General features: G+C 42.8%; 1 protein-coding gene across 5 annotated transcripts in view; it reads right to left on the reverse strand.

Moving 5' to 3' along the window:
- Positions 1–13,821, reverse strand: part of drosha (drosha ribonuclease III) — a 134,690-nt gene that overhangs the window by 87,068 nt on the left and 33,801 nt on the right. For all 5 annotated transcript variants that reach the window (XM_040044229.1, XM_040044228.1, XM_040044227.1 and 2 more), the window contains 2 exons: positions 12,187–12,294; positions 7,145–7,252 (listed from right to left, as the gene is read on the reverse strand). In XM_040044229.1, coding sequence (XP_039900163.1) covers positions 7,145–7,252; positions 12,187–12,294 — 216 coding nt within the window. The remainder of the gene's footprint in view (positions 1–7,144; positions 7,253–12,186; positions 12,295–13,821) is intronic.

Raw genomic sequence — 13,821 nt, forward strand, 5'->3', positions numbered from 1 at the left:
CGGTGTCTGAATGTACCTGGCTTCACAGCACAAATAAACACGTTTACAGCCAGTTTTTTTTAAAAAAAAAAAAACAGAACAAAACAAAACAGATATTTTCTTACACAACAAGTCTGAGTGGGATGTATTTTAAATAACCCATTGACCTAGATAACTGAGTTAAGGGCGTGGTCACATTGATTGACAGGTGTCTTGACAAATGGAGCTGAAAGATATCTCTTAGGCCTCGTCCACTGCTCTGAGTAATCAAACTGGACCTCTTCCATGTGTGGGTGATTTTGATCCATTTCCAAGCATTTTTAAAGTTATTTGACTAATTTTATGGTTTGCTATTTGACACAAAGCATATTTGAGTAGTGTGTGCTTTGGTTCTGGTGAGTGAAAATCTAGTATTTTACTAGCCTGTTGGTTAAATATACCTACATACCTACCTACATACATATATATGGATTGTCTGAGTAAAGATTTAGTTTGCCAAACTTTGGTATAGTCTGTCTAAAACATTTCTTTAAATTAATTCTTTAAAACAAAATAAAAATAAAATATCCCTAAAAATGGATTTGTTAAGGTTTCTGAAAAACCTAAAAATATTTATGCAGTCTTGAGATTCTTTTTCGGGCATTTCAACCATGAGAAACCCACAATCATGTGACCTGAATAGCTCTCACAGCGATGGGTTGGGGCAATATCTTACAGAGGTTTCACACTTTGGGTTTAGGTATGTTAACGACCCATTCCTTTATGTCACACCTTGACTTTTGACTGCGATGACTCGCCTGATTAATTGTGGGTCAACGACCATCAGGACTACCTTCAAATGGGCCAACCCCCAGTAGGGATTAAATACCCGTACCTTTTCACCAATTTGAAATGAAGACGTCTTGGATGAGAGATGAAACATCTTTACAACCTGATAGAAGTCCAGCTGCTTTTTTTTTTTAAGCACTCAAGACTACAATGTTTTGTAGTGTGTGAAATTCTAGTATTTATTTTATAACTTTGATTGCACTGAGCTAACCAAATCTGCTAGCTAGTTAGCTGAAAATGTAAGCACTCGGGACTTTCTAAAATGATCACACATTGGGCTCCAAAAGCAGCAAAAACGCTAAATTTTTACCTTCACAACAGTACTTCACAAAGAAATAGGTGATGTCAAGCTGACTACACCTATTCTCAAGCCTTAGCCAATAACAGCAATCAACCCCTTTAATTCCAATATTAAAAAACATCTGGCTCCAAACACCCAACCTGGCGGCCATATTGAATTGTCAGAATTCGGAAAGGTCTTGTATACATGGGTCCAATTCACGCTACATTTTAGCTACTGTTAACAGTTAGTTCCATATTGTAGTTCATGTGTACAGCAACCACAAAAGTCCTGGCAATAAATAAATACTGTATCATTCTAATATCCAGCATACAGTACATAGCACTAGCAATATTTTATTTTATAAAATGAAAAACTCAGGTATTCAACCTGAAACAAAAGAAAACATTCAAAGCATGTGAAACTGTATTCCCCAACTGAATCAAATGGACACCTCAATCACATGGATGGTAATGTGTCGCCATGAAAACAAATAAAATTCCCCAGTACACAGAGTCACAGTCGTATTCACAGGGGCACACAAACAAAAGCATGCAATATCAGAGCCAGGGCTGTGGACTTGTACAGTTAAATTATTGAGATGCTCTGTGATGCCTCTCATTCTGTCAGCATGGGTCAAAAGCGAGGAACGAGGATGAAGCAACAGGGGGCTGGGTGGGATTATGAGGGTCTGTTGGATGTGGGGATGCGGGAGCATGTGGCGACCATGAACACATGTCTCTCCAACCCTGCCCCGCCCCTCCTAAGTTTTAAATGTTAAATGTTTAACGGGGAGGCTCTCAGAAGAGGAGCTTCAAAGGGCCCAGGCTCCACTGCAGTCGGGCGGGGGGGAAGTGCAGAGTGCAGAGGCTCCCGCTCTCAGGCTGGGTTTTTGTCAGTTGCCTCATGCCGGGATCACATTGCCTTTCTCTACTGCATAAGCAGGTATGTTGCTGCACAGAGAATCAAAAGATGTTTCATGGCTTCGCCGACTGAGTTTACTATGGTGAATGTACATCAGCAACATTCATTCTCCTTACAATTTGGATTTACAGATAAGCGTTCATTAAACATTATAGAGAATGAGCTGAAAACAAGCATCGATTGCACCCGGCTCTTCTCAGATGATAAGCCGCTTTCATCTCTTATGAAAAAAAGGGAAATAAATTCTCATTCCTTTAACAGGAGTACAGCTCATTACTCTACATAGATGGAACAAGAAAAGCCATTCACAAATACATATTCAACTGCTCCAAACCCAGACAGACCACTGAAGTCTGGCTCCTCATTGGAGAAATACTCACTATAGCCTTCAACATGAGGATTTAAAGACTGTAGGCAAGTATATATGATGACCTGTGAGTCAGTCTAGTCTATATTTAAAGATCCTGAAAAGCATTTTCATGAAGCACTTCTGTTTTTGTTTCGGATTTGAAGTGTGAAATGTAATTAATATTTATAGTATTATTCCAGGGTTTTCTTCCCATGCTGGTGCTGTGCATAGAAATGAGCCTAATAAAGTGTGTTAAGTTGGTATAATTCTACATGTCAGGCTGGCTCAAGGACTTAAGGAGTGAAACAAATATGTAAAATTAATGAGATGAAATGCAGATAAAACAAAAATAACTATATTAACAATAATAATAATAATAATAATCACTGTCAGCCCAAAAACTAGGAAGTGGCGATACATTTGTTGATCCATATGCAGTGCAACCACGTCATGCGCACACTTTTCTTGGTGCGAAAAGAACAAACTCACCAGTTTGAGATTATTTTTGTTTTATGCCACAAACCAAGCTGATAGACCCAAATGAAGCAGTCAGGTGAAGGACACCTTGCACCTCTACATGAAGAAACAGGTGAGGATGAACAGATGCTTTTAAATTATCACCTCCAATGTGTGGTAGCGTCAGTTCACGGTAGAACCGCTGAGGGGGTCATTTTGATCCCTTGGCTTTTTTAAAAATCATGTAACCACATCATCTCATATTTCACAACTTTTCCTAAAGTAGGTGGTTTAATTTAAGTTTTTAGAAAGATAATATGTGATGCGGGGGATAAAAAAAAATAAAGAATTCATGACTACTTATACCTAGAATCACTGAGGACGTCATTTTGACGCCACAGAAAATGATGTAAAACAACAGATGTGGTATTGCCTAGCAACACAAATTTTAATATGACGCCTGCTGTAACGTGAGACACAGCTAGATAGCTGTGATTGATAAATAAATACATAGGGCACTGTAGTTAGGTAAAAGATGATTAATAACTGCAGGGCTGATGGGATGTTGGCCTGGGTCAGAGGAGGGAAAAGTGTGGCGTACCGGGCGGGTTGCAGGCTGTCAGGGCAGTGGGGGAACCGTAGCTGAACTGAACAGAGTGCTTAGAGTGTGGAGAACCAATCTGAGCAAATACAGAGTGAAATCCTGAGCAAATCAGCCAAATCTGATGGTTATAGGGCCTCAGGAGGAGAGCTGAGGGGCTAAAGTGCAGGCAGATTAGGATGGTCTGATAAACTTTAACATTAATAAATCTATTAAAACGTGTTTCTTATTCTGTTTTAGTTGTTTTTTTCAGTATCTTTTTTAGGGCATCTAACTACGGAGCCCTGCAAGGGACATTGGAGAAAAAAAATAAAAAAGATGAACTTTTGCGAGATCTCGCAAAACAGGCCGCATCCTTCGCAGGTCGCATTTGAAGGCCGAGTCTGTGTATCCTTGGTGGCCCAACTGTTACGGCCCTATCAGGGCCTCCTCCTGAAGGTGCTTGTGTGGGCGTGTCCTACAATCTTTTCTGCCTGAGGTGCCACCTTTCTCTTTTACACAGCTGACTCACATCAGTAATTAAAAGTATTTAAGCCCAGGGACAGGTGAGCTCTGGGCCAGAGTGCCATGTGTTTTTGCTGTTTGCAGCTAGTGAGCTGCTCTTTCTTTTTGACTTATGTTTTACTTTACTGACCAACGCTTGAGTTTTGTTTGTTTCCTTAAATGGTGATAGCGGCTTGTCCGTCTCTTTTAGTTGAACATTAATAGAAACTTTAATAAAATTCTTTAATTTAACCATTTTGCCTCTGTCTCTTTTTTCTGACCCGGACACATTTTGTTACTCCCCCACCCCCTCATCGCCTAGACCCCTTTTAGGGGAACGTAACACCAACCTATCCCAGAATTCATAGCACGGCCCAGCCAACTATAGTTTCCAACAATGGCAGCAGCTACTTAGTTTTAATATTACTCTTTCTGCATCACAAAATAAACTTCTAACATATTTTCAGGCGTGAATGTAGCTGTGTAAAGTTCAAATATCTGCTCGGTTTATCAAGACATCACATATTTGCAAAAGTGCTGTTACGTCTGTTACCCACCAGCTCGAAGCTGACCGGGAGGTCGAGGCCACTAGAGGCTCACTAGAACCGCACTCCCGGCACATCGTGCCTCGACCTCCCGGCACATCGTGCCTCGACCTCCCGGCCAGCTTCGAGCTGGCGGCCTCCGAAGGATGCGGCCTATTTTGCGAGATCTCACAAAAGGTTCATCTTCATGTTTTCCCCTCCAATGTTCCTTGTGGGGCTCCGTATCTAACACCACTTCATCCAACATTCAATTTTACATTTTTTTTGTAATTCTTCTACAATAATTAAATCTTTCAGATGTATAAGCTGCTGTTTTTGTTTAGTGAATGCTACTATATATTTTAAGATCTAAATCACTTGTAAAAGTACTTATTTTGTAAAATATTTCACATATATTTATAAATGAACAACTCAGCTTCTGTAAGAAATTACTTGTTTGTCATTGCTCTTGTTGTAATGCAGGGTCAAAACAAGCAACAAGCAAAGCTGGTGCTTTGGCATGCATTACGCAAGACTGACCAAACAATCCACAACAATTTGTTAGTCGTACTGAGGAGAAGCTCTGGCAGTCTGTGTGTACACCCTCCACTGCAGCTGAATCACAGACAGTGTTAAAGATGGATGGACTGTGGCTTCTGGGTCTGAAAAGTGAAGCCAATGCAGAAGAAACGCCTTAAACCTGCATTTTTTTTTTTTCTTCATGGCCACCAAGGGATGAAAATGTCTCAGGTTGTACAGAAGTTTATGAGAAAACAGCACTCGGCTCCTTTGCTCTGTGACCTCAGTAAAAACTTAGCTGATGGTTTTTTGATCGCAGTGACCAGTCTCAGGTTATATTGATGATAATATTTAAACAACTGGCCACCCTGGATAATACAGGATTATCCAGGGTATGCTGACTGAGCGCAGTTTCATAGCCAGATCTTCTCTTTTGCTCATCACATGGTTTAAAAAAAACCAAAACAACAAGACATCAAGTGCAAAAAAAGCTCAACTCAAGGCTTAATACGCACACAGTGCCCCGGCTGTGTCCATCTGTTATACCGTCTATGAGCTTAACATGTGCAAGGTAATCATTTAATGAGATATTGTCAAATTAGCGAAACCTAATGACAAAAACTATGTCAAATAAAAAGCTGTCCCTCGGAAAAAAAAAAAACAACTTGCAATGCAACCAGTTCGCTTCCTTGTGTGTTAGAGTTTGTTCCATTCTCCTTGAAACAAACAATATGGTAGCCACTGTGCCAAAACTTTTATACCTATGCCTTCGACACAACTAAAGATAAATTATATTCAAAGCACACAAACCTTCTATCAAAGTACGATTCATTTGTAATGCAATCAAAGGGTGGGAGCTGATTCTGCTCATGTTAAATGAGCGGACTGTCACAGGAAAACATTTATCTCATTAAATGTGATCATCCCATCCGAGTGGAGGCAAATGAGAAGTGACGGCGGATCTGAAACCCGCTCTGACTCGGAGCGGGGCTGTTTGAGCAGGCACCGCTGCACTCCTGCAGCCGTTCTGTCTGAATCTATCTGGGCGCAGAGTGTGTGTGAGTGCTGTGGGACATTAGGCGCTGCTGTGTGTGTGCTGTAGATGAGGAAAGTGTTTTAAGCCCAGCAATGATGGCTCCCTACTTGGGTCATTTCAGTCCCAGTAGTGGTGAACTGCTGACAGCCCTGGCTTTGTCCACACACAGATACACAGCAATGCCACTGTATTACCACCTCAATGGCAAGAATTGCAATGCAGGCAGGCAACAGGCGCTGCAGAAGCCTGTAGTGCGCGCTGCCTGTGAGCTGTTATGTATAAATGATTGTTTTTCTTTCCATCTGTGCGTCTTCTACGGGAGATGAAGGAGTTGAAGGAGAAAGGGGGAGGGACAGATCAATTAACATACCCCTAGAGAGACCGACCATTGAAGCTCAAATGGACATCTTCACGATGAAAGAGGCCGCAGCTTGTCAGCTACCGGCTGGCCTGGCAAGCCAGTGTTTCCTTTTTAGCGCTTGTAATGACAGGTCGTCATTATGCAAACGACAAAAAGGCCAATCATTGATCGATATGTGCAAAAACCACACACAAATGCTCTCAGACCACTGAGCAGTCTGGCACACAGACACACGGAGCCCTGAGCGAATCTTAATGCATCCTTCCCCTTTTTAACTATGTATAGGCTACAACACATTGATTTCTAATGTATCAGGTTATGACAGCTCTTCAATATTGCTGGAGGCAGCCGTGGAGCTCACTCTGAGAGCACACAGCTCGAGGCTGTGGACCTGACAGGGGAGAGCTGGCATTACGGAGGAGGCTGTCGTTGTCCTGACTACTGTCACTGCAACTCACAGCAGACCTGGGCTGCTCACTGCAGAGATATGACTCAGGCCAGTGTGTGTGTTACCTTAGCTGACTCCTGAGCCCCTGTTTCCACCTGAACTATCCCTGCAGAGGTGGATTGGGCACAGTAATGAGGGGAAACGCTGCCTCCCTGGATCTCTGTGCATAACAAGCTCCTGCACAGAATGTTTACTTTTTTATCGGCCTATCTAACCTGTAGACTGTGCACCGCCTGAAAGCACTGCACGGATTCGCCTAATGTTATCTATCTTGTTAGTTATCATCTATGCCAGCCTTTAAGTAAGCTTGGGACAGGCCTTCACAGTCACATCAAACCGTCATGACAGATTCTTACCTGAAGGAGGCAGCGCTCCTTGAAGACATAGGCGATGAGCTTATCCAGATGCATGAGACACTGGTGGTAGCGGATATGATGGGTGAGAACGGGGAGCATCATGGCGTGCTGTGGAGGACAGAGAGAATTGACAAGCAGGGTAAGAAAGGAAGACAGGAGAGGAAGAAAAAAAATAGAAAATCTCAAGTAACAGGAAGAGGCAGAGAACAAGGATCATGGCGTATATGAAAGAAAAGTGAAGGGAGCGTGTTTTGAGAGCAAGTGTGATGAAGAGATTGGGAGAAAGAATGGGAGAGGGTTGATGGAGGGAACGGGGAGGGAGAAATCAATCAGCCAGTCATTATTTATTAAGTGGTGCTCTGCAACAGAGAGATGAAATAATCAAAAACCCAATTGCTGTAGAGCGAGAGGGAATGACAGAGATGGGGGAAATTCACATTTGGACAGGACAGTCAAAATCGAAGCCCATTCTGACATGTTGACACACTTACATTGGAACAAACGCTGACAGCCCCCGCTGACCCTCACATATGAAAAGAAAAAAGTTTGAGTGCAACAAAGTAAAAGAAAAGTCAAGGGCAGGGCGGGGTTGGAGGATGAGCTGCGAGTGAGGGGAATGTGACAAGAAAAGTGGGAGTTAAAGCGAAACAGTCGGTGGTCGGATACTGAGCTCGGCAGTCTGCAGAGCCAATCTGCGGAATCATTAGCCGAGGCTTATCAAGTCTTCCCCTCGGAGTGACTGAGAAACTGTAACAAAGGCTGGTGTACACACATTAACCCCGTGCCACCACATGAGAGAGGAAGGAGCCGTGCATGTTTTAATTAGTGCTACTGGGGAGGGTGAGCCCGAGGCCCGGCGGCTACAAGCGGTGCTGCCACGTAGCCCTGGGGCCATCACAGGGGCCGTGGTGACACAGTCCCCGGGCCTTGTTAAGCAGCCAATTAAACAAAGCCGGGGCCCGGTCACGTCTGCTGCTCCTGACCTGTTCTTACGACTGCCTGAGTGACTGGGTATGTCTCTGTGTTCACAAAGGCAGGGTGGGGGCTTGTTAGAGAGTTGATACGCCACTAATTAAAAGGTGAGAAATTCCTAATTTACTGTCACGGGTGACGTTTGGGTATTTTGGACACCTTCCAACCAGGCCAGCAGCCTGAATTCACTTTTTCTTTGATTTAAGTATTACAAGCACGAGTCCACACCAAGGCTTTACTCTGGGAAGCCAGTCAGGTTTATCATCTTCCACCCAAGCATATTTGGCACCTCATTTTAGCGCTAAAAAAAAAAAAATTACATAATTATGCGTTGGAGAGATTTATACCACCCATTATCGATTTACAAAAGGATAACTCCATGCTAGACATGCTCTTTTCCAGCTTTTGTTTCTACTTTAGCGTCTTGGACTACAGCTCTCGCTTTTGTGATCTGCTGTTTGCGCAATCCAATCAGAACCTACGGTGGGTGGAGAACTGCAGATCTGAAGGACTACCATCAGAAGCTACAGTGCAAGACGGCAGAGCTGGAGCTGGTTGGGTGGAGACTAACCCAGCTTTCACAGTGCACGAGCCTAGGTAGACCCTGGAAGAGTCGCCATCACGGGACTAACACAGAGTCAGCAACCCTATCGTGCATCTCTTTGGACTGTGTGAGGAAGCCAGAGCACCCACGCAAGGGCTAAATTCAAACCCAGCACATTTTGGCTTTTCTCTGACGGATGCATCACGACCAATTTGCGTTTCACCGTCTTGCCCAAAGACGCTTCAACATGTGGTCTGGAGGAGCTGAGTAACCAACTAGTCTTCTGATTAGCAGATGACCCCCTCTACCTCCTGAATCACAGCCGGTAGAGCTACTTAATTAATCATTAAATAACAATTTTGTTAAATTAACAGCAACTTGGCTAGTGAGGCAGAAAGCAGAGAGAATACATTGAGAATTATGAATTGATCTGAACAGCGTGTCTTGGCATGTACAGGGAGAACACTGCAAACCGGGACTGCTGTGAGGAGACAGCGCTAACCGCTGTCTAACCACCTATGCTTCCTGTTTCTTTTCGTTGATAGGCTCATTTATTTTGATGCACATTGAGCCATGTGTGATGTGAGTGAAAGGCCTCTGGTTTACAGTGCTTCCACAGATTTTATTAGGCTGTATATATTGTGCAACGTAAACTACTGCAGAAATTCACCTTTGCAGGCGAGCTTTATTACCTAGCCCTAACACAGCTGATACAGTTGTATTTCTCCATGCTTTGCTTTAGTTATATAATTTATAAGTAGGTGGATTAATATATATATATACTAAGTAATTGCTGCAGAAAACATAGACCCGCCCACACTTATTTTCTCCACTGCAGAAAAAGAAAAACAGACTTCCCTTTGAAATGTTTTTGACTGTCTGACTGAACATAAATGTGATCAGGGAGCCAAAAAGAACAGGAAACAAGAGAGTGAGAAAAAAGGCAGTGAATAAAAAAAAATAAAAAAAATGAACATAAAATAAAATTGTGATGAATAAATAAGTCCCATCTCTGCCCCCGATGTGCAGCCCGGTCCTTGACAGAGCCTTTCAAGTGAAACAACCTTGGTGTTGCCGAACGATGTTTGTAACAAGGGGGTTGATTTTGCTCCGGAAAAAAAAAAAAAGACGAAGTCTGCTTTTCAAATCGAGAAACTATGGGTCAGTTTTGCAGCTATCTATTGTCTGTGTCACATGTTGTGTAGACTGTACCGCTGCAGTTCGGACTGAAATTATTCATGAAGCAATTAGTCGTAGCGGTACAGCTTGAAGCAAATATAATTGGACAGCAATTATGGATCGGATTCTTCTTTGCTAGACCTTGCTGTAAGAGAGGTCTGGCTTGCACGGCTAGAACATTCTGTCATTCCTCTCCAAATGTGAGCAGCAGCATCAGCTGTAGGATACCTTCACTGCACTACATTGATAGTGGGTGTGCCGAGAGAATAATACGTGCTACGCTGATGCCAATTATCTTTTCAGTAAGAAGTTTAAGACAAAAAAGATCTTAGAATAGACAATAAATAAAAAATGTACTCAAACAGACTTAGCTATATCATTACACCGACTATCAATGTAGTGCATGAGCACACCAAGCGCTCTGTTTCAGTGGGCACAGCGCGCTGCTTACACATTCAGGGTTATGGTTCAAGTCTCATTAGTTCTGCCCGTTCGAAATCGCGTGCACACATCCAAGTGCAAGTTGAACATGCTGCTCCGCTCCCTAGAAAATGAGCTACCGTTACGATAAAAATAAGAATCCCTCCTAAATATATTTTTTTGCTGCTAAAAGTGCATGAAATGCTGAGTGACAGTCAAGTGGCATATAAATAAGCTGTCCAGTCGGAGTCGTTACTTAATGAAAGGTATGGCTACCGCTGCGGCTCTGTGGGAGTACGCTTTGCCTACACAGATTTTGACACTTGAATGGAGAAGTGACGCAATGTGTGGAAAGAAGAGAAGGGTGTGGGGCTGTGGCTGTGCAGTGGACGTGTCCGTCTGAGTGGAGCCACTGCAATATGTGCATGTGTCCAACTTCTAGCGACTATGTTTGCTTTTAAATACAAATTCAGTTTTATTTATACACAGCCAATGCACAACAGCAGCTGCTTTAAGTGGCTTCACGTTGCAGGGTAAATAACAAGGAGTAGGCGACAGTGAGAAGGAAGAACTCCCTTTTAACAGGAAGAGACCTCGTGTTTAACTAAACTCAGGGAGGGGCAGCCACCTGCCACGAGCATACAAAGCGAGCATTTCACTTTGTACCCTGAAACTATTGTACTTACATTGTTAACAGATATAACGTAGACAAGATTTAGACAAACGTTAGCTAAACTCAGAAGGTGGCACTAAAAAACATGTAATTACAGAGGAAAACAGTCCATAGAGACGAAAACAATGCAAAGTAGAATCCCACAAGTGCCTGCTACAAAAAATGATTTGGGTCCACTCTAACCTGTACCATGTAGCGTCACAGATCTATTTGCCATTTCTGATCATGTTAATCCGATTATTTGACAGATTGTATGACTTGGTGTGTGGCTAGTTGTACTAAGAAACCATCCAAGAAGGATGCACACCAGTTTTGATGGATAAATGTTGCGTATTTCCTTTGCATATTAACTGAAGCTAGTGCCAGTAGCTGTATCTGTACAGTCTGTGAATGCACCTTGCTAACCAACCCTAATAGTATTAACTGATAACTTCGCAGTTCTCCTTCTCTTCCATGTCTAAGTACAGTCATTAATACGTTTTTGCCTATAAACCTGCCCTCCCTGCTATTAAAGCTGTCTATAGTACAGTCAAAACTCCAAGAATACTAAAGCATTATTGTCTATTTAATTTGACAATGATGGGTAGGATTTAGCTGCCTTGCTTTTCCGTGTCAGTCAGCAACAAGTGTTATAAGTAGCTGTGGTTTGATTCCTGGTTCCACCAGTCTGCAGATCCTTGGGCAGCAAACCGAATCTCAAATGGACCCTGATGCATCCATCAGTGTGTGAGTGTGCATTTATTTGATAGGTACAAAGTGTTTAAAGGCACAGAATAAAGCACTGTATGGCTGATTGTGGCTTCCAGTAAAAGGGATTTTAATGCTTGAGAAAAGCGCTATATAAAAACCAGTCCACTTACAAAGTTGATTCTTTCATTCTTGAACGAAAATGCTCCACACTCTGTGCTTTCAGCTTCTTGAATTTGGGGATTTTTTTGAATTTAAGGAAAATGGGGTTTTTTTCTTTTTACTATAGAATTTAAAAAAAAAAAAAAAAGTTTGTAATTGAGATAATCTTTATTCAGTATTCTATTATGTCTTGTTAAAAATATATATATATAAATCTTTGTTTTAAAAGATTGTTTATACTTGTCTCTCTGGAGTGCATTAAAGGATGTTTTGAATCTCTTTACTTTTAAAAGCACCAGGGCGTTATGCTTCATTGTTATGTAACTGTGAAACAATGTGTACATTCGTGTGTTTGCTCCATGGAATCGGCGCTGTATGTGCATGCATACAATTGAGTGGCGTTACCTGACAGACGTCGGAGCGGATGCCAGTCTTCCAGAAGCCCTGACTGCTGAGCTCCACTGTGACCTCTCGGCGCATCGTGTTCTTCTGACGGATCTTCTGAAGAGCTTCCTGCCAAACAACCAGCCAGTCAATTATTGATCCACTGGAGCACAGCCTACGGGGACAGCTCCCATCCTCAAAACCTCACCCCACCCTCGCTCCCTCCTTTCTTTGACTCTTGCTTTTCCAACAGATAGGCTAGCACATGCAATAATCTGAAACCTCCATGGCAGGATACACATATAGCATAGCAGCAGACAGCAGCAAGAGGAGAAGTGACAGCTTTGCTGGTTCTAGCTAATTGAGGCGCTGCCATAGGTCAGCATGGCTGTGGGGAGTGGTGGTTGTGGTGCTCCTGGGTGTAAGAAAGCTGATGATGAGGCTTCAGTCGCTGCAACCAAGAGCTGAGGCACCTGCCTGCCCATTAGGCCCACCACACCAGAGCCTAGAGGTACCTCCATCAGCAACACCAGGAATCATTACAAACAGACAAACATGTCAGCCCTACAGCAGATTCAGCAGAGTAAAAGGAGAGTTTGAGTCTGAGATAAGAGGTCCTACAAATAACAACCAAGATGGAAGATGTATTGACAGACAGCACCTCCTAAATGTGCGTGCGCATGCATGTGTTTCATTCAGCGGAGACGCTATCGACTCTGTCTGAGTTAGCCGTGATCTGCCTAAAATGGAACGCCAGGAATTTTCGACTCGCAGAGGAAATAAGAACAACAAAGGCATGAATAAATAATGCCATCCTACTTTGAACTGTGCATCAAAGTGAACACCGTCACCCACGCGCACAAGTGCATGTGCAACCACACACACACACTTTCCATGGACAGCCAACCACTGTATATGGAAAGCAGTAATCACAGAGAAGTGCGAATGATATGTAAATGCTTCATTTTTGCAGGACGAAAATTTGAGCGAGAAGCACAAAAAGTAAATAATTAACCAGTGTGGGAAGGAGATGAGACGTAACTTTCTGCTGGTCAAAGAGACGAGTCATGGCACATTTGACTTTTATCATCATACTCTTCTGCTGTGAAGAGTGTTTGTGTTTTTGGAGCAGGCTGAGGTCAAACACCAAAGACACTGTCTGAAATTCAATGACTGTGGAAGGCAAGTGCACATCCGTAGCTTGTGTGCACCATTTACTTCAGCTTTTGCTGGTTCATTTAGGGCCCTGTAGCTTATTCCTACCATATTGTTTCCAGTACAAAGCAGGAAGATTAAAGCTTTTGCAATTTTAGGTCATCCAGCATATGATTTGCTAGAGCTGATGCCCTAATTTCCATAAGATGTGCAGGAATGCTGATAATGAATACCAGTGATTCTTTATTAAACTTTGCTGTGCTACCTTCTTTAGTCCAGACCACTACAGTAATTACCCCACGTTTATGGTCTTGTTGTGTTCCACCTGTGGGTATGTGGAGCAAGAAGCCAGATGAGCGGGGGGGGGGAGAAGGAAGACTGCCCAATACAGAACAGAGCACAGCAGATACTATTGAGTCAAAAATAACATGACTAGCAGTAGCAAAGGTTAAGGGTGGGTTGCAAGCTGGTTTGCAGAGACATCATAATGCTATGGTAATG

This window comes from Simochromis diagramma, unplaced genomic scaffold (assembly GCF_900408965.1).
Source record: "Simochromis diagramma unplaced genomic scaffold, fSimDia1.1 OVJJ01000602.1, whole genome shotgun sequence".
NCBI classification, from domain to species: domain Eukaryota; kingdom Metazoa; phylum Chordata; class Actinopteri; order Cichliformes; family Cichlidae; genus Simochromis; species Simochromis diagramma.